This window comes from Neoarius graeffei, chromosome 3, assembly GCF_027579695.1.
Source record: "Neoarius graeffei isolate fNeoGra1 chromosome 3, fNeoGra1.pri, whole genome shotgun sequence".
NCBI lineage: Eukaryota > Metazoa > Chordata > Actinopteri > Siluriformes > Ariidae > Neoarius > Neoarius graeffei.
Genome location: NC_083571.1, coordinates 88,294,742 through 88,316,573, shown reverse-complemented (window position 1 = coordinate 88,316,573; position 21,832 = coordinate 88,294,742). Strand labels below are relative to the sequence as shown.

Below are 21,832 nucleotides of genomic sequence, written 5' to 3'. Positions count from 1 at the left end.
GTAGTTATTTTCTTTTATTCACTGCATATGCTTGTGTGATCACTTGCTGATTTAGACCCAGGTTAACCATGTAGGAGAATAACTACATGACTTTCTGATACCTGTTTTCCTCCCAGCTGTTTTGTTCAGCTGGAAGGAAGACAGAGTAACTGATTTATCAAAGTTACAGCATGCAGCATAATTCCAAATGCAAAAGTATTCATCCCCCTTGGTGTTTGTCTTGTTTTGTTGCATTACAAGCTGGAATTAAAATGGATTTTGGAGGATTGGCACCATTTGATTTACACAACATGCCTACCACTTTAAAGGGGAAAATTGTTCCTTTACTGTGACACAAACAATAATTAAGATTAAAAAAAACCTGGAGTGTGCATAGGTATTCACCCCCATTCATATGAAACTAAATAAGAGCTGGTCCAACCAATTCACTTTATCAGTCACATAATTAGCTGATTAAGATCCACCTGTGTGCAATCAAAATGTCACATGATGTCTGTATAAAACAACCTGTTCTGGAAGGACCCTGACTCTGCAACACTACTAAGCAAACAACATGAAAACCAAGGAGCCTCCAAACAGGTCAGAGACAAAGTTGTGGAGAAGTATAGATCAGGGCTGGGTTATAAAAAATATCCCAAACTTTGAATATCCCACGGTGCACCATTAAATCCATTATAGCAAAATGGAAAGAACATGGCACCACTACAAACCTGACAAGAGAAGGCCGCCCACCAAAACTCACAGATCAGGCAAGGAGAGCATTAATCAGAGATGCAACAAAGACACCAAAGATAACACTGAAGGAGCTACAGAGATCTAAAGCGGAGATGGGAGTATCTGTCCATAGGACCACTTTAAGCCGTACACTCCACAGAGTGGGGCTTTATGGAAGAGTGGCCAGAAAAAAGTAATTGCTTAAGAAAACACATTTGGAGTTTGTCCAACAGCATGTGGCAGACTCACAAAACACAGGGAAGAAGATTCTCTGGTCAAATGAGACTAAAATTGAACTTTTTGGCCATCATGGGGAAATGCCATGTGTGGCGCAAACCCAACACCCTGAGAACACCATTCCTACAGTGAAGCATGGTGGTGGATGCTGTGGGGATGTTTTTCATCTGCAGGGACAGGAAAGCTGGTCAGGACTGAAGGAAAGATGGATGGCACTAAATACAGGGCAAATCTGGAGGAAAACCTGGTTGAGTTGGCCAGAGGTTTGAGACTGGGATGAAGGTTCACGTTCCAGCAGGACCCTAAACATCCTGTTAAAGCTACACTGAAATGGTTTAAAGGGAAACATTTAAATGTCTTGGAATTACCTAGTCAAAGCCCAAACCTCAATCCAATTGAGAATCTGTGGCATAACTTGAAGATTGCTGTACACCAACACAACCCATCTAACTTGAAGAAGTTGGAGCAGTGTTGCCTTAAGGAATGGGCAAAAATCCCAATGGCTAGATGTGCTAAGCTAATAGAGACATACCCCAAGAGACTTGCAGCTGTAATTGCAGCAAAAGGTGGCTCTACAAAGTATTGACTTTGGGGGGTGAATACCTATGCACACTCCAGATTTCTGTTTTTTTCTTCTTAATTATTGTTTGTGTCACAATAAAACAACAATGTTCCCCTTTAAAGTGGTAGGCATGTTGTGTAAATCAAATGGTGCTAACCCCCAAAAAAATCCATTTTAATTCCAGCTTGTAATGTGACGAAACAGATGAAACACCAAGGGGGATGAATACTTTTGCGCTACACTGTATACAAGACACACCATATATGTAATGCACTAAAATACACCACAGAGCACTTGACATGCTATTGCTCCCAGTGTTGAAAATGTCGATTGGTATCTTTGACATCTTGTGCATTTCGTGAAATACTTGCACAAATTGCACGATAATTATCCTTACAATGATTATGTAAGAAAATGCAATAATATCTAGCATTACTACTGCATACCTTTGTATGCACTCCAAAGCTTGATAACCATCACTGGCAGTTAATTTCCATCTTCAGATCACTGCTATAACCACGTCAGGGCTGAAATTTGACAAATAACTTTTAGAGTTTTGTGCTCTGTCTCTTTAAATGCTGTCCACTGACTTCACCCAGACTAAAAGCTTACAGATTAGTTCAGCATCCTTACTGGATAGCTTGTCTTTATATTACAGTAAGGATGTTGGGATTATTTTTTTTTCCTTTGTCTGACCTCCTGAGAAAAGACTTGAAATATGGAGGGTGCCGGAGAGGTATCCCCACTCCCAGTAGCTCAGTAGCACAGAATCAGCCAAAAGCTTGACCCCTCAACACCCTCCCAAAATCTAAAAAAAAAAAAAAAAAAAGGAAAGAAACGTACAAAATATATGTACATTTATATACAAAATATATACAAAAAATTACTTAAAGACTCAAGACATGTTGGTGCTACACCTTTTCTTATTTCACAACTAGATTTTGGGCGAAGAGTATAACAAAAAAAATTTACAAAAGCTGATTTTCCTCCTTTAACTTGTGTCGTTTCTATATAGATAGATATGGTTTTGTTTTTTGGTTTTGTTTTGTTTTTTCTGACCAGCTTTGTGTCTGAAAAGGCATGTGAACCTTAAAATATTGAAGTTATTTATCTACAAAAAGGCATATAAGCTCATCCTTTTCTCTCTTTTTTGAGGATTAAGTGACTCACTGATTGCACAACAGGTAATAGATAGAACTCAACATATTTTGGGAATATAATCACTAAGGAGTTTTTAAATATTATATCAACAGTGCATTGTATAAAGCGATAAGTTAAGAGATGGTTCTGTCCTCGGTTAAGTCGTCTAATACAAGATATATTCAGGTTTCTTGGGTCTTTCTATGATGATAAATGGCTAGATCTAAGCTAAATTTGACCGAAGAAATCAATCCAAAGATAGCCTTTAGTGAGGTTTATAAGTTTTAAGCTATGTATTTAGGTATTTGCTTCAAATTATTAAGCTAAATCATCATCATGAATGTTAAAGTTAAGCTCAGTGACACTTCGAACCTTTCTGGGGCCCAAAGCAGAATTCTGCTTAGTCATAATATCAGCTATTTCTTACACAATTGCCACATCTCTCCTTTATTTGAATCTTCTGTTCTGTATAACTTGATTATGATGACATTATCTGTTACGTTATCTCATTCATATATCCGTAATCTGGTTTTCTAGCTCGGAGGGGGCAATTCATATGAATGAAAATAAATAATGGTAGAAATAAAATAACATTTATAATTCATTAGACATATACTAATACTAAATAATAATGAATAATATCATTATTAGCATGGCAGGCCCCAGGGGTGGTGATGGTGGAACAGCACAATCTGAAAATTCCAGTATGCATGTAGAAAGGATCAGCACTGGTTAAGGTAATGCGAAGCTAACTTTTAAAGCTCCACCTTGGCTTATATTAAAGATAATGAAAAGTTCAGTGAAGAAAAAAACAACAACACAACTTGCCGTTCCTCATTCTGTTGTGCAATGTTAGGGCCACTTATAGCCGCAAGTCACTTTTAAGGATCTCTCCATTCACGGGTAATTGTACTTTTTTTTTATCATTTGAAAGAATTTTGATTCATTAAAAAGCTTTTCATGTTACTAAAATAAATATTACACAGCTATGCCTTTCTTTAAGAAGGAAGGGAAACTGGTTTTGTTCATATATGATTTGTATTTAATGTATTTTTTAAAATAAAATAAAAAATAAACACTATTTTAATTTATATGTGACTTCAGGTCTGTGTTTGAACACATGAAAACATGCCAGTAACATTATTGCTCATATACAATGCTCAATAAAATTCACAAAATCACAAAGTAGATGGGCTATGTGTCGACTTGTCAGTTATTTTAGATATTATCCAAGATAAAGCATACTGAAAAAAAAATTCATTAGACATGTGGAGGGGCGGCATGGTTGTGTAGTGGTTTGCACTGTGGCCTCACAGCAAGAAGGTTCTGGGTTCGAGCCCAGTAGCTGATAAGGGCCTTTCTGTGTGGAGTTTGCATGTTCTCCCCGTGTCTGTGTGGGTTTCCTCCGGGTGCTCCAGTTTCCCCCACAGTCCAAAGACATGCAGGTTAGGCTACTTGGTGGCTCTAAATTAACCATAGGTGTGAATGTGAATGTGAATGGTTGTTTGTCTCCATGTGTCAGCCCTGCATTGATCTGGCAACTTGTCCAGGGTGTACCCCGCCTCTCATCCATCGTCAGCTGGGATAGGCTCCAGCTTGCCTGTGACCCTGCACAGGATAAGCAGTTACGGATAATGGATGGACATGTAGAACCACACACAGAATGCAAATATTTCATTTATTTATTTTCTTATTCATTCATCCATCCATTATCTGTAGCCGCTTATTCTGTTCAGTGTCTCGAGCAAGCTGGAGCCTATACCAGCTGACTATGGGTGAGAGGCAGGGTACACCCTGGACAAGTCACCAGATTGTCACAGGGCTGACACATCTGGCCCTTTTCCACTACCCTTTTTCAGCTCACTTCAGCTCGCTTCAGCTCACTTCAGCCCGACACGGCTCGCGTTTCGACTGCCTTAGAGCAGCACGACTCCGCTTGCTTCAGCCCTGCTCAGCACCCAAAACTCGCACGGTTTTGGAGTGGGGCTGAAGCGAGCCAAACCGAGCCGAGTGGGGCTAGGGGCGTGAGGAGACACTCCCCTGTGCACTGATTGGTGAGGAGGAGTGTCCTCACATGCCCACACACGCCCCGCGAGCACGCTGGGATCTGTAAACACCGTAAACCCGGAAGAAGAAGAATTACGAATTACGAGAATTTCTGAAGCCTTATGCGCCTCGCCTCATCTATACGCTCTTGCTGGTATCTGTTGGCGTTGTCAGTGACAACAAGCCACAGCACCAAGACCAGCAACACTAACGACTCCATGTCCTCCATGTTTATTGTTTACTATCTGGGTCGTGAGACTACCGCTTAAAAGATCACTGATGTCACTGTTTGCACCGCCTAACGACATCACGTGACGTCCACCCACTTTCGCTAACTCCACCCAATGTGTCCACCCACTTCCAGCCAGCACGGTTCAGCGCGGTTGTAGTCGAAATGCAACTCCAACAGCCCCACTCAGCTCGACTCAGCCCAACTCAGCATGGCACGGCTCAGCCCAACTCAGCCGCGTTGGTAGTGGAAAAGCGGCAATAGAGACAAGCAACGATTCACACTCACATTCACACCTACAGTCAATTTAGAGCCACCAATTAGCCTAACCTGCATGTCTTTGGACTGTGGGGGAAACCGGAGCACCCGGAGGAAACCTATGCAGACACAGGAACAACATGCAAACCCCACACAGAAAGGCCCTCGTTGGCCACTGGGCTTGAACCCAGAACCTTCTTGCTGTGAGGCAACAGTGCTAACCACTACACCACCGTGCCACCATTTATTTATTTATTTATTTATTTAGGTGTTTGTTTGGTTCATTATACAGTTCCTAAAAGAAATAATTAAAAAAAATAGATATTTCTCAGGGCCGACACGGTGGTGTAGTGGTTAGCACTGTCGCCTCACAGCAAGAAGGTCTGGGTTTGAGCCCTGTGGCCGGCGAGGGCCTTTCTGTGCGGAGTTTTCATGTTCTCCCCGTGTCCGCGTGGGTTTCCTCCGGGTGCTCCGGTTTCCCCCACAGTCCAAAGACATGCAGGTTAGGTTAACTGTTGACTCTAAATTGACCGTAGGTGTGAATGTGAGTGTGAATGATTGTCTGTGTCTATGTGTCAGCCCTGTGATGACCTGGCGACTTGTCCAGGGTGTACCCCGCCTTTCGCCCGTAGTCAGCTGGGATAGGCTCCAGCTTGCCTGCGACCCTGTAGAACAGGATAAAGCGGCTAGAGATAATGAGATGAGATATTTCTCACAACATTCATAACATTTTTCTCCAAAACATTTGTTTTCTGTGTTTGTAGGCTATATTAAGAAAGTGTGTTCAGACAGCAAGTCGTTTGGGCACTTGACAAACATGTTGACTTTTCTTGTGTGTAGCTTTAAGACACTGACAGCTCTTGTGGAGTGCAATCTCATTCACTGTGCCTACTGGCACATGGTCATTTTAAGTGAACATTATATTTATACCTATAAAAGAGTTATTATTCTTCATCCAGTGAAGATGCAACTCTGTCCAGACACCATGACACAGTATTTCATATAGAGGCCACGATTCACACTGGACTATCCCGATTGTATCAGTCAATTTCACACATTCATTCAGACATGCATTTTTACAGAACTCATGCAGATATTATTTGCTGCTCTAAGTTCTTGTACAACCCCAATTCCAAAAAAGTTGGGACATTGTGTAAAACATAAATAAAAACAGAATGTGAAGATTTGCAAATCATAGAAGCCCTATATTTCATTGAAAATAGTACAAAGAAAACATATCAAATGTTGAAACTGAGAAATTTATTGTTTTTTGAAAAATATATGCTCATTTTGAATTTCATGTCAGCAACACATTTCAAAAAAGTTGAGACAGGGGCAACAAAAGACTGATAAACTTGTGTAATGCTAAAAAAAAAGTCTAATTTGGTTAATTGGCAACAGGTCAGTAACATGACTGGGTATAAAAAGAGCATCCCAGAGAGGCGGAGTCTCTCAGAAGTAAAGATGGGGAGGGGTTCACCACTCTGTGAAAGACTGCATGGGCAAACAGTGCAACAATTTAAGAATAATGTTCCTCAATGTAAAATTGCAAAGAATTTGGGGATCATGTCATCTATGGTAGATAATATCTTTAAAAGATTCAGAGAATCTGGCTGAAAACTGACATTGGATGCCTGTGATCTTCAGGCCCTCAGGAGACACTGCATTAAAAGCAGACACGTGTCTGTAGTGGAAATCACTGTATGGGCTCAGGAACACTTCAGAAAACCATCGTCTGTGAAAACAATTCATTACTGCATCCAGAAATGCAAATTAAACCCAGATAAAAACAATATTCAGAAACACCACCACCTTCTCTGGGTCCGAGCTCTTGTACGATGGACTGAGGCGAAGTGGAAAACTGTCCTGGGGTCTGACAAATCAAAAGTAGAAATTTTTTTTAGAAATTATGGACACCACTTCCTCCAGGCTAAAGAGGAGAGGGACCATCCGACTTGTTATCAGTACACAGTTCCAAAGTCAGCATCTGTTATGGTATGAGGGTACATTAGTGCACATGACATGGGTAGCTTTTACATCTGGGAAGGCATCATTAATGCTGAATGATATATACATGTTTCAGAGCAATATGCTGCCATCCAGACAAAATCTTTTTCAGGGAAGGCCTTCCTTCTTTCAGCAAGACAATGCCAAACCACTTTCTGCACATATTAAAACTGCATAGATCTGTAGTAAAAGAGTCTGGGTGCTAAACTGGCCTGCCTGCAGTCCAGACCTGTCTTGCATTTAAAACATTTGGCGCATTATGAAGTGCAAAATACAACAAAGCAGACCCCAAAGTGTTGAGCAACTGAAATTGTATATCAGGCAAGAATGTGACAACATTTCTCTTTCAAAACTACAGCAATTAGTCTCCTCAGTTCCCAAACATTTACAGAGTATTGTTAAAAGTAAAGGTGATGCAACACAGTGGTAAACATGCCCCTGTCCCAATTTTTTTTAAATGTGATGCTGACATCAAATTCAAAATGAGAATATATTTTTCAAAAAACAATAAAATTTCTCAGTTTCAACATCTGATATGTTGTCTTTGTACTATTTTCAATGACATATAGGCTTTCCATGATTTGCAAATTATTGCATTCTGTTTTTATTTACAGTTTACACAGCATCCCAACTTTTTTGGAATTGGGGTTGTATTTAATTATGTAAGAGTGCAAAAGATGTGTGTGTGTGTGTGTGTGGGGGGGGGGGGGGGGGGAGTGTAGTAGATGGTGCCAGAGAGGCTGCTTGCTTGGGCGGTAGGAGGGGGGCATTCCTGTGCCCGACCAGGACAAACAGAGAGCAGGTCAAAGGCACTGCAGAAAGCAGAGCCTGGTTCCCCCAAATACCGAGCTAAAATTAGTGCACAGCTCCGTTGCCGATTACCACGATAAGGACGCACAAGCTCTCAAATAGAGTTCTTCCTTTTTTAAAAGGCACACAGGAACCTAATCATGGGTTGGCAAGGTATATTTTCAGAGAATGAAAAAGAAATCATGGTGTAAGGTTATTTCAGGTACATCACATCATACAATTTATTGACCCTGAATTGGGTTTAAAGCTTTGTTTTATAGTAGGTTCACCACAGCAGAGTTGAGCTATATTTCAGGTTACACATACTGAGACCAGACGAAAGACATTTTACCTCCACAATTTATTAAAAAGGCACACACATATATTTATATAACTTAAGTGGTCTTAAGTCCATGGACAAAAAGCCACACTGGAAAAAGCAAAGTCTCTCAGAAATAACACAGACACAATAAATCTTCAAAAACAGAGGTAGGAACAGGTAGTTACCCGTTTCAGAAGATACGAAGACCAATACCCATCATGCACTGCAGAATAAAATACAAAATAGAGAATTGTGAAAGCTTTAGTCTTCTTCACTTAGTTGTGCAATAGTGTGAAAGAAACAAGACAAAAAAATGTCAATAGTGTAACAACAGAAAATGCATGGAAAGCTATATGCAGTGACAATGCGGTTTGGTCATGCAGTGCTTTTTTCCATTTTGATTCCTACCAACAGTCTGTTGGAAAGATAAGACAACTGACACTGATAAAAATACACTAAACATATACATTTATACACCATACAAAAATAATAATAAGGCATAAGGTATAAATATTCTCACCCAAACAATTATATGAATACATTCAGTTTAAATAAATATGCACGGATGCATTAAGTAAATATAAACATATTAATACAGGATCATTTCAGAAACAAGAAAAAAAAAGATTTTCTTTTTTGGTGGGTTTAGTGAACTAATATTCACTAATTTTAAAACAGTGTACCTGTATAAAACAAAACCATGTAGGCTACAATAAATAAATAGAAAGTAGAAAAGAAATCAGTGGCATAATGTTCTGGATGTATATGTGTGTGGAAATAGTCCATGAGTGGAAGAGTTCCTCAGGGCCTGAATGTGTGTGTGGTTGTGTGATCAGTGATTGAGCTCCTGAGGGCACTCAGCATCTGTGGGTAGTTCACTGGATCCCACAATCTTTTTTCCATTCCACGACATCACACACCAGCATTTCCCCCTCTGGCCATCCAGAGACGATTCGCACTGCAGAAAGACAAGAAAGTGTGTTTGTACAGATTCTGACTCCGACAGTATCGAGTGTGGATCTAATATCAAGTCAGTACATGAGCAGCATTGTGTTGTGTGACACCAAAAGCAATTACATCAGTCTTAACTATGTGTGTGTAAGGTTCCTGTTTGACCTCAGTTTGACACCTGAATTTGAGACTTCACAAACACACAGTTATTTGTGTGTTCTAGTGAAGTTGTTAAAGGTTTAGGTATATTACTGTTACACCCGGAATAATCGTGAATAACCACTATGCTTTTTGTTTACCTGTTTGGCTTTGTACAGGCCTGATCTATCACAGTTAGGCAGATAGAACTTGGTCAGCTTCTCTTCCAGCTTCTGTTGGGATCGAGCAATCTTCTCAAGAGCTCTCTGTAACTCCACATGGCAGGGGCCCTGAGACGACCAAAAAAAAGGGAGGGAGGGAGGGGATTATTTTATTATCAATGTTGTTATTTGCTGTCAGCTCTGTTAAGCATCTCACACTGCACACACACACACTTGGAACTATCCACCCCCATTTAATTCATATAAAATATTACAAAGGTTAGATTAGCACATCGACAGAAAGGCACATACTGTTACTGTACGCTTTGGATTATAACTTTCACGAGTATGATTTTTGGTGGCCTCACAGCAAGAAGGTCCTGGGTTCGAGGCTGGCGAGGGCCTTTCTGTGTGGAGTTTGCATGTTCTCCCAGTGTCTGCATAGGTTTCCTCCGGGTGCTCCGGTTTCCCCCACAGTGCAAAGACATGCAGGTTAGGCTAATTGGTGGCTCTAAATTGACCATAGGTGTGAATGTGAGTGTGACCGGTTGTTTGTCTCTATGTGTCAGCCCTGTGATAATCTGGCAACTTGTCCACGGTGTACCCCGCCTCTCACCCATAGTCAGCTGGGATAGGCTCCAGCTTGCCTGCGACCCTGTAGAACAGGATAAGCGGGATTTCATGATATGCTATTATATTTGGCTTTGCTGTATTATCAGAGATGATGTCATACACTATCACTCAGCAAGATCCCTGAAGACTCATCCTAATGTCATACACAGGACAAGCTTACAAACGTGTGCTTCAACTCTGATTTTTAAGTGTTATCCTGCCCTCTAGTGGTTGGAAAGGTTACCAACACGCCACGAAGTGTCCCCGGTTGATTTTTTTACACAAGGATCGTGTTTTGAATGAGAGAATCCAAGCATTATTTTAAAGTTTCTGTGTCATGTACCGACCTGCTCAACAAGTTTCCTTCGGTAGGTGTTCACTTTGGACTTCATGCTGTCCTGAACGCCGCTGAGGAGCCAGGGGTCGTAGGGTTTGATGTGGACCGACACGACGATCGGTGAAGCGGCTGCAGAAACCTCGGTCCGAGCGCCAGCCTCCACCTCGGGCTTATCTGGAGGAGAAAAGCGAAAGAGTTGTTCGATGAGGCAAATAAAGAAAATACTCCAGGTTATTCAGCGACGTGCACAGACACAAGCATCTTCTTATCCGTGCTTAGTAACCGAGCTCTAAAGCTCGTGAGAAGGATTTTATAGGACAGGCTGCCTACCTGGCGCCGGCTGCGTGCGGCTCTGCACGTCCTCCCCGATCTCAGTGCACACGGCTTGCCCTCGTGTGAGCGCAAACAGCGGCCGCAGCTCTCCAGGTGTGGGCAAACAGCGCAGCCCAGAACCGCACGGCGCTGTATAGATGCCGCACAGGTCCCCGCGCTTAAGTGCGCACGTCAGACAGCAGCCGCATCCCGACTCCCGGAGCACCTCCGCACAACCAGCATCCACTGGCGGACACTCAGCCTCGCGCTCTGCGGTGCACTGCGCACACCGGATCGGCTGCTCCAGGAGCGGGGATGCGCGGAGCTGTGGCGCCGAGAGGACTGCGCCAAGTACCACCGCGTGGAGCAACTTCAGAAAGACTCCGCTCATTCCAAAGCGATCAAATACTAATAGCTATATAATAAACAAACCAACCAATCAATCAAACAGTCCTAACGCGTAAATAACCACTACTCGGCTTTGTTTCACACTGGTGCTGTTCCTCCTTGCTTGCGCCCGGTGAAATGACTAAGCTCTGCCCTCAGAGCGCAGTATTTATACACTCCAGGAGCGGCTGGCACGCTAATGTTTGACGCGTCCCAGAGATATTAATGATTCCTGAAAAGAAGGAGTCGAATCCCGCGCCGATCTGATTGGACAACCTGGGACTGGTTCGAGTCGCTTATTTTCATACGACACGCAAAATGCGTCAATAGACCTATTTATTTTGATAGCACGTGGTACTGGAGTCGGGAGCAAAACACGAGCTATAGTGATGCAATCTCTTTTTGGACTTGCGTGACTCCAATTAGGCTTCACACACCAGCAGAAAGGGTTAAACTGTGTGATAAGATCATGATATGCTATAGGGCATGACATTATAGAAAGAAAGAAAGAAAGAAAGAAAGAAAGAAAGAAAGAAAGAAAGAAAGAAAGAAAGAAAATTCATCACACACTTGTGAAATTCCTCTCTGCATTTAACCCATCTGAAGCAGTGAACACACACGTGAGCAATGAGCACACACACACATACCCAGAGCAGTGGGCAGCCATGCTAACAGCACCCAGGGAGCGGTTGGGAGTTAGGTGCCTCGCTCAAGGGTACCTCAGCCCAAGGCCGTCCCATATTAACCTAACCGCATGTCTTTGGACTATAGGGGAAACAGGAGTACTCGGAGGAAACCCACGCAGACACGGGGAGAACATGCAAACACTACACAGAAAGGCCTTCACCGGCCACGAACCCAGAACCTTCTTGCTGTGAGGCGACCGTGCTAACCACTTACACCACCTAAGAGTTTCATTTCAAAAGTGTAGATCCTTTCCTTTAGGTCGCTCAAGGCTGTGTGCACTGGATCATTAAAGCAAAAATGTGTTTATTTCTACTGAAGACATACCATCTGAACTAATAATAATAAGAAGGGGAAGAAAATTCTACTGCAGACATACCACCTGACCTAATAACAAGAAGAAGAAGAAGAAGAAGAAGAAGAATTCTACTGCAGACATACCACCTGAACTAATAATAATAATAATAATAAGAAGAAGAAGAAGAAGAAGCATTCTACTGCAGACATACCACCTGAACTAATAATAATAATAATAATAATCTCATCTCATCTCATTATCTCTAGCCGCTTTATCCTTCTACAGGGTCGCAGGCAAGCTGGAGCCTATCCCAGCTGACTACGGGCGAAAGGCGGGGTACACCCTGGACAAGTCGCCAGGTCATCACAGGGCTGACACATAGACACAGACAATCATTCACACTCCCATTCACACCTACGGTCAATTTAGAGTCACCAGTTAACCTAACCTGCATGTCTTTGGACTGTGGGGGAAACCAGAGCACCCGGAGGAAACCCACGCGGACACGGGGAGAACATGCAAACTCCGCACAGAAAGGCCCTCGCCAGCCACGGGGCTCGAACCCGGACCTTCTTGCTGTGAGGCGACAGTGCTAACCACTACACCACCGTGCCGCCCAATAATAATAATAATAATAATAATGCTGGCGGCGCGGTGGTGTAGTGGTTAGCGCTGTCGCCTCACAGCAAGAAGGTCCGGGTTCGAGCCCCGTGGCCGGCGAGGGCCTTTCTGTGCGGAGTTTGCATGTTCTCCCCGTGTCCGCGTGGGTTTCCTCTGGGTGCTCCGGTTTCCCCCACAGTCCAAAGACATGCAGGTTAGGTTAACTGGTGACTCTAAATTGACTGTAGGTGTGAATGGGAGTGTGAATGGTTGTCTGTGTCTATGTGTCAGCCCTGTGATGACCTGGCGACTTGTCCAGGGTGTACCCCGCCTTTCGCCCGTAGTCAGCTGGGATAGGCTCCAGCTTGCCTGCGACCCTGTAGAAGGATAAAGCGGCTAGAGATAATGAGATAAGATGAGATAATAATGCTACTGCAGACATACCACCTGAACTAAGAAGAGGAAGAAGAAGAATTCTACTGCAGACATACCACCTGAACTAATAATAATAATAATAATAATAATAATCACAACAACCAGTGCACTTAGAATGAGTTCAATCAAACACTCAAACACTCAGGACATCAACAAACCCTCGTTTCCGTCATATCAGTGTTGAGAAATACTTCGCACGTGAGTTCAGGGTTTGCTGGTCCCATGCACATTGCCTTCCCATTCACCTCCTCAACAGGCTCCGTATTTACCCCTGTAGTGAGCAGCGTCGTATTTTCAAAGAAACAAAAAGTGAAAGTGATCATAAGCTTGCTATATTAGCTAATAATGACAGGGTCATGCCTTTGCACAAAACGCTTTCATTGGTTTTGGTTAATGCGCGCGTATCATTCGGGCGCGTGAGACAATATGGTATGAGATCAATACTCATGGCCCCTATTCAGGTTTCCCTCTTTAGAAAACGATTACCCCTTCTGGAAACTCATTTATGACGCACGATGACGTCATCACGGTGCTCTCCTCTCTTCACCCCCCCAATCCAAAGCATGTTTTGTTCTTTGTTCCCGCGCGCGCTTGATTGAACCCGGAGCTCGCGCAGTTAAAGCACGCCGCTTCCTGGCAACTGTGATACGTGACCTTGCGCGCGGAATGGATGGACGCCTGTTCCGGAAGTAGAGGAGTGCAGTCCTTTTGTATCGGCCCGTTTCCAGGGGAGTGACAGAAACTCTCCACTAATGCCGACCAAGAGCCCTGGCACGTCTCCTATATCTGAAACAGCAACAGTGCAGTTTCCTTCACGTGCCAACACTTTTACATGCTGTCTATGATTTTTCCAATAGAGAAACATGCTAAACATATATATATATATATATATATATATATATATATATATATATATATATATATATATATATATATTCCCTAAACATGCTATAGTAAACAGCAGGCTATGTTAACAAGTAGTAGTGTTGTAGAACTTTCAAGCTAATTAATTGGAAAAACTTGACTTTATAGAATATCTATTGCTGCATATATTGCATCCTCAGAACGTTATAAGTTTTTGCTTTTAAAGCCAATCCAATAACTATAGCCATTCATTCTAAGCATCAGCGTCGCCAGACCCATTTTACTGGGGTACGTGCCCCAGTATACAGTGGATATAAAAAGTGTACACACCCCATTAAAATTATAGCTTTTTATGATCTCATCTCATTATCTCTAGCCGCTTTATCCTGTTCTACAGGGTTGCAGGCAAGCTGGAGCCTATCCCAGCTGACCACGGGTGAAAGGCGGGGTACACCCTGGACAAGTCGCCAGGTCATCACAGGGCTGACACATAGACACAGACAACCATTCACACTCACATTCACACCTACAGTCACCAGTTAACCTAACCTGCATGTCTTTGGACTGTGGGGGAAACCGGAGGAAACCCACACGGGGAGAACATGCAAACTCCGCACAGAAAGGCCCTCGCTGGCCACGGGGCTCGAACCCGGACCTTCTCGCTGTGAGGCGACAGCGCTAACCACTACACCACCGTGCAGCCCCGACCTATAACCTGTACAATTCAATTGAAAAACAAATAAATCTGTCAGGGGAAAAAACATAAAGAATAAAAATAGTACAATAACCTGGTTACATAAGTGTGCACACCCTTAAACTAATACTTTGTTGAAGCACCTTTTGATTTAATTACAGCATTCAGTATTTTTGGGTCGGAGTCTATCAGCCTGCCACATCTAGACTTGGCAATATTTGCCCACTCTTCCTTGGAAAAGTGCTCCAAATCTGTCAGATTGTGAGGGCATCTCTTGTGCACAGCCGTCTTCAGGTCACCCCGCAGATTTTCAATTGGATTTAGGTCTGGGCTCTGGCTGGGCCATTCCAAAACTTTTTTGGGGTCATTGTCATGCTGAAAGATGAAATTCATCTTCAGATTTCTAGCAGACACCTGAAGGTTTTGGGCCAAAACTGACTGGTATTTAGAACTGTTCATAATTCCGTCCACCTGGACTAAAGCCCCTGTTCCAGCTGAAGAAAAATGACCCCAAAACATGATGCTGCCACCACCGTGCTTCACCGTGGGTATGGTGTTCTTTTGGTGATGCGCAGTGGTGTTTTTGCGCCAAACATACCTTTTGGAATTGTGGCCAAAAAGTTCAACCTTGGTTTCATCAGACCATAACACATTTTCCCCATATGCTTTTGGGAGAATTGATTTTTTTTTTTTTTTTTCAAAATTTAGCCGGGCCTGGATGTTTTTCTTTGACCCTACCTCATAGTCCAGACACATGGAGAATACAGGAGATTGTTGTCACATGTAGTACACAACCAGTACTTGCCAGAAATTCCTGCAGCTCCTTCAGTGTTGCTGTAGGCCTCTTGGCAGCCTCCCTGACCAGTTTTTGTCTTGTCTTTTCATCAATTTTGGAGGGACGTCCAGTTCTCGGTAATGTCACTGTTGTCCCATATTTTCTCCACTTCTTGATGACTGTCTTCACTGTGCTCCATGGTATATCTAATGCTGTGGAAATGTTTTTGTACCCTTCTCCTGACTGATACCTTTCAACAATGAGATCCCTTTGATGCTTTGTAAGCTCTCTGCGAACCCTGGCTTTTGCTGGAGGATGCAACTGAGTAAATGTCTGAACTTTATTTGGTGTTAATCAGAGTCATTTCAATTGATGGCAGGTGTGAACCCAAAAAGACTGAATGCTGTAATTAAATCAAAAGGTTTTTCAACAAAGTATTAGTTTAAGGATGTGCACACTTATGCAACCAGCTTATTGTATGTTTTATATTCTTTATGTTTTTCCTCCCTAACAGATTTGTTTGTTTTTCAATTGAATTGTACAGGTTATAGGTGGCGGCACGGTGGTGTAGTGGTTAGCGCTGTCGCCTCACAGCAAGAAGGTCCTGGGTTCGAGCCCCGGGGCCGGCGAGGGCCTTTCTGTGTGGAGTTTGCATGTTCTCCCCGTGTCCGTGTGGGTTTCCTCAGGGTGCTCCGGTTTCCCCCACAGTCCAAAGACATGCAGGTTAAGTTAATTGGTGACTCTAAATTGACCGTAGGTGTGAATGTGAGTGTGAATGGTTGTCTGTGTCTATGTGTCAGCCCTGTGATGACCTGGCAACTTGTCCAGGGTGTACCCCGCCTTTCGCCCGTAGTCAGCTGGGATAGGCTCCAGCTTGCCTGCGACCCTGTAGAACAGGATAAAGCGGCTAGAGATAATGAGATGAATGAGATGAGGTTATAGGTCACATTAAAGGTGGGAAAAGTTTTGAAATTATTTATTGTGGTCTAATTTTTTTTACATCAGAAAAACCCATCATTTTAATGGGGTGTGTACACTTTTTATATCCACTGTATATCTGCTGTGCCCCAGTAAAATTTATTGATCACATTTCAGAAACAGTAATGTCTTTGGCACTGCGGAATAACCGTATATGACCGATGTGTCCAAATCACACCCATTCATCTCTATTAAATTGCTGGCGGAATACTCATCACACAATTAGCATACATACCTGTATATCACGTAAAACCACACTACTTGAGCTTCCCAGTGGTGTTACCCACTAGTTGCTATGATAAACGGTTTGCAATAAAATTAACGTCAGTGAATTCACATCAAATTTAATCATATTCTCATACAGCCCAGTGTCCATCTCCACACCTGGATTTGTCGGCACAATACCTCACTAACTCCTGAGTTTACGCGACAAACCATGCATCAAAACAAACAGCAGTCCCTACCGTTTCAAATGGTATAAAGTATTCATCTGGGCCTTTTGCCTTTCTCAAGTAATCCGGTTTTGAAATTACAGCAACAGCAAATTACAGCAACAATTTGTCTCCAACTTCGGACTGATATTCTAATGTAGCTTACATTACGTAATTATGTCGGTACATGATATATTTTTACAAATTATTGCTAAGACATACAGTAGGCTATCCCATTATCATGACATTTATGTTGCCAGATTCCAGACAATCCACACAACGATGAAAATATATTTTGGATGCCATGCTTCCTATAGTGGCATACATTCAAGAACATGGAAAATTCATAAATGCAAAATGTTTTTCCTTGATAGAAAAGCCTGATGTAAATATGCAAATATTATCACAATCTAGACTGTCCTGAAAAGAAAAAAAAACATAGATTATATAATTATAGCATGTAGATGGATGGCTCTTATAATGACCATGAGCTTAAAAGTAAAGTTGGTATACCCTGAAAATAGCCTATGGTTAATTTAGATCGATAATATCAGGAATAGAGTGGATGTTTTTCTCCTTCAAGGTGCATCAACGTAGGCAACTTTCTGTCCCTAAATATAAGGCGCACATTCTGTGCACATACATGTGAATGTAGGGAAAGTGCATGCAGCCATCTCATCTCATTATCTCTAGCCGCTTTATCCTGTTCTACAGGGTCGCAGGCAAGCTGGAGCCTATCCCAGCTGACTACGGGCGAAAGGCGGGGTACACCCTGGACAAGTCGCCAGGTCATCACAGGGCTGACACATAGACAACCATTCACACTCACACCTACAGTCAATTTAGAGTCACCAGTTAACCTAACCTGCATGTCTTTGGACTGTGGGGGAAACCGGAGCACCCGGAGGAAACCCACGCGGACACGGGGAGAACATGCAAACTCCACACAGAAAGGCTCTCGCCGGCCACAGGGCTCGAACCCGGACCTTCTTGCTGTGAGGCGACAGCGCTAACCACTACACCACCGTGCCGCCTGCATGCAGCCAAGCATATGAAATTGGAGAAAGAAGGTACAGTAACGCCATGCAAGTTCACGCAGCAAAATTATATATTTTTAAGTGAAGCTGTATGTCCTATAGCACATTTCATACAGGTATTGGGGGGGGGGGGGGGCCTGTGACCCAGTAGAGCTTTATGTCTAGCAACGCCCCTGATTCTAAATAGGCTCTATGGAAATGGCCTACCAAAGCACTAGGTGACAGTGTGGTTTCTATGCCACTGTGTTGAGTTTCTTCGTATACTTCAAACAATGGCAACTGCAACTGAGCTCGTCTTGTTGGAGTTGGAGCTAATAAATGTTGAACAACGGTTACTTGTACTGAAATTACTCCAATGCAGAAAAGTGCGAAGACGTACAAATGTACGTGTTTACGGACTTCCTCAGTAAACCTCTCCTTGATTTGGTTAATGTTCAGTCAACTCAAGTTCAACTTAAATCAAAAATACCTGAGAAGAAGGAGCAGCTGGAAATGTGTCAGAGGAAATGTGATGCTACCATGCAAACCCATCACAGTTGTTGCGATCTGCATTGCCTTGACATGTAGTTACATTTTTGGTGAGATGTGACTCAGATTATGGCATAGACTCTACTCAGAAGTATAAACCGGTCTTTGAAGGAAATGAAAAATGCTACACAAATTCATGATTTGCAAAAGAAAAAAAGAAAAGAAACTGGGAACAACACAAGTTAGTTGTCAAGTATAATACATTAAATATGCATATTACTTGCTGTACAGCAACCAGATTTCATTCTGGCTCACGATAAATGCTTTTAAATACCATTATAAAGGCATCTGGTTAAAACATGCGTGAAACTAGAAGGGCCCTCAGTAGAGCACATAACTACACTAAGCTACATATTAGAATATCCAGATGTTTATGATGTTTACATACATATCCAGATCTGCATCAAAATCTAATCAATTGTTTCTTGGCCAATGGCTCGGCTTTCCTCAAAATTTTATCAAAATCCGTTGACTACTTTTTGAGTTATGCTGGGAACAGACAAACAAACAAACAAATGGAGGCAAAAACATAACCTCCTCCAACAAAGTTGACAGAGGTAATAACACTAAATAAATATTAACTTGAGCTACATGTTGTAGATGATGTAGCTAGTTACACACTGAAAATAACAATTACATTTCTAAACCAAAGGTGGCACGGTGGTGTAGTGGTGATCACTGTTGCCTCACAGCAAGAAAGTTCTGGGTTTGAACCTTGTGCCCGACTGGGGTCTTTCTGTGTGGAGTTTGCACGTTCTCCCCATGCCTGTATGGGTTTCCTCCAAAGACATGTGGATTTTGTCAACTGGCTACCATTGGAGTGAGTGTGACTGATTGTTTATCCTGTGATAGATTTGCACCCTGCCCCGCCTCTCATCTGAAGTCAGCTGGGATTGGCTTCAGCTTCTCCGTGACCCTGACGGATAAACAGTATAGATAATGGATGGACTATTAAGACATCTTGTAAGAATGCATTCTATTGTATATGTTCTAGAGTTAAGGATGTTTCTAAAAATGGCGAGAGAATAGAACTATTAGTGGTTATCTACTTGGACTTGAGCACTGATGACTCGGACTCGTAAATTGGAGATGAGGACTTGTTTATTTTCTGTATTTTTTGTAACATGCCATAGTAATTTGGCATATTTATATCTACATTAATTTTTGTACTAATTTCGTGCAAGAGTTTCACACCTGCATGCCTTGGCGCGTGCATCAGATAGACTCTCTGGTGCACTCCAGACAGCGTGCACGCCAAGCGGACTCTCACGTGCACACTGTAAATAACTCGCACCTGCACAGGATTAAGGCGCAATCAGCGCACCTATATAAAAACTTTGAAAGCATATTTACTTTGCGAAGTATTGAGTTGCATTACTGACATATTACTGAGCCTTATTTCCTTGTTTGGGTTCCTGATCCCTGATTTCCTGTTTCTTATCTTTGATTCTGCCAAGTCTACGATAGCCTGTTTGTGCCTCGCTTGACCTATTGCCTGTGTCACTGTTTTACAATTTTGCCTGCCATTCTGGATTGTTTACCGTCTTCACTTGTATTAATAAACACACCTTCTGCGCTTGCATCCATCTCCCAACCATCTCTGACAGAATGCTTCGCACTCCCTGACAAAGAGAATGCACATTCACCTGCTCATATGTCATGTTCAGGAACAAACTAATGTTAATAGTGCTAAAACAGCCACCATCAAATGGTTGGAGTCTTGTTCTCACACTCAACTCAGATCAATAGTGGACTCGACTCGGACTCAACTCAAAATTTTTTTTAATGACTTGGACTTGACTCGGACTTGAACACTGCAGACTTGAGACTGGACTCGGACTCGAGGTTTAGTGACTCGACTACAACACTGTTGTCTTCAGTCTAGAATAGATCGACATTAGCTCTGACTCCAACACTTCCTTATCGTTTCTCCTGTATTCTTCATCCACGTATCAGTTTATTTCACCCAAGTGAGTCTGGAGAGCACCTTCATTCATAGCCAAAGGTTATGTTGTGATTTTTTTTTTATTGCAATATCAAGCTACTATTCAAAATAATATGTTAACACACTGACTCGTAGAGTTTAGATTAGATAGATTATATTAGATAAAACGGCGGCACGGTGGTGTAGTAGTTAGCGCTGTCGCCTCACAGCAAGAAGGTCCGGGTTTGAGCCCCATGGCCGACAAGGGCCTTTCTGTGCGGAGTTTGCATGTTCTCCCTGTGTCCGCGTGGGTTTCCTCTGGGTGCTTCGGTTTCCCCCACAGTCCAAAGACATGCAGGTTAGGTTAACTGGTGACTCTAAATTGACCGTAGGTGTGAATGTGGGTGTGAATGGTTGTCTGTGTCTATGTGTCAGCCCTGTGATGACCTGACGACTTGTCCAGGGTGTACCCCGCCTTTCGCCTGTAGTCAGCTGGGATAGGCTCCAGCTTGCCTGCAACCCTGTAGAACAGGATAAAGCGGCTAGAGATAATGAGATGAGATGAGATTAGACAAAACTTTACTGATCCCTTTGGGAGGGTTCCCTCAAGGAAATTAAGATTCCAGCAGCATCATTACAGATAAACAGAGAAAAGAAATAGAGAAAACTTCTAGATAAATTAAAATAAATTAAGTATTTGCATATACAAATATAAAAAAATAAGATATAGGGAAGAGAGGAAGGGGAGGGGGGAAAGTGGGGTTAGGGTAAGTGTGTGTGAGTGGGGGGGGGAAGAAGGAAAGATATTGCACTTAATATTGCACATTATATTGCACATTGTCTGGTATTGCTTATTGTTAGGCTAGCCTACTGCTCCTTCCCGTCCTCTGTCCTCCTGTTACCCCTCCCATCCCCCCCAGAGAGGAGTTGTACAGTCTGATGGTGTGAAGGACAAAGGAGCTTTTGAGTCTGTTCGTCCTGCACTTGGGAAGGAGCATTCTGTCACTGAACAGGCTCCTCTGGTTGCTGATGACGGTGTGCAGAGGGTGACTGGCATTGTCCATGATGTTCAATAGTTTGTCCATAGACCTCTTCTCTGCCACCATCACCAGAGAGTCCAGCTTCATGCCGACCACAGAGCCAGCCCGCCTGATCAGTTTGTCCAGCCTGGATGTGTCCTTCTTGGATGTGCTGCCCCCCCAGCACACCACAGTGTAAAACAGGACACTGGCGACCACAGACTGATAGAACATCCACAGGAGTTTCCTGCAGATGTTAAAGGACCGCAGCCTCCTAAGGAAGTATAGCCTGCTCTGTCCCTTCCTGTATAAGTGATTGGTGTTGCAAGTTCAGTCCAGCTTGCTGTCCAGCCACAGCCCGAG

General features: G+C 42.8%; 1 protein-coding gene across 1 annotated transcript; it reads right to left on the bottom strand.

Moving 5' to 3' along the window:
* Nucleotides 1-8,328: 8,328 nt before the first annotated feature.
* Nucleotides 8,329-11,401, bottom strand: igfbp1a (insulin-like growth factor binding protein 1a). The gene is made up of 4 exons (XM_060917611.1): nt 10,834-11,401; nt 10,514-10,677; nt 9,555-9,683; nt 8,329-9,262 (listed from the first exon to the last, which is right to left on the bottom strand). Exons 1-4 carry the CDS (start codon nt 11,204-11,206, stop codon nt 9,137-9,139), a joined length of 792 nt encoding a protein of 263 aa, XP_060773594.1. The 5' UTR covers nt 11,207-11,401; the 3' UTR covers nt 8,329-9,136.
* Nucleotides 11,402-21,832: the final 10,431 nt, after the last annotated feature.

Excerpts from the sequence above, each read along its gene's own strand:
- igfbp1a (XM_060917611.1), bottom strand. The coding sequence starts at position 11,206 with ATGAGCGGAGTCTTTCTGAAGTTGCTCCACGCGGTGGTACTTGGCGCA. Across the intron at positions 10,678-10,833 it reads CCGCACGCAGCCGGCGCCAG|ATAAGCCCGAGGTGGAGGCT; the intron begins GTAGGCAGCCTG and ends TTTCTCCTCCAG. Across the intron at positions 9,263-9,554 it reads GCCTGTACAAAGCCAAACAG|TGCGAATCGTCTCTGGATGG; the intron begins GTAAACAAAAAG and ends GTCTTTCTGCAG.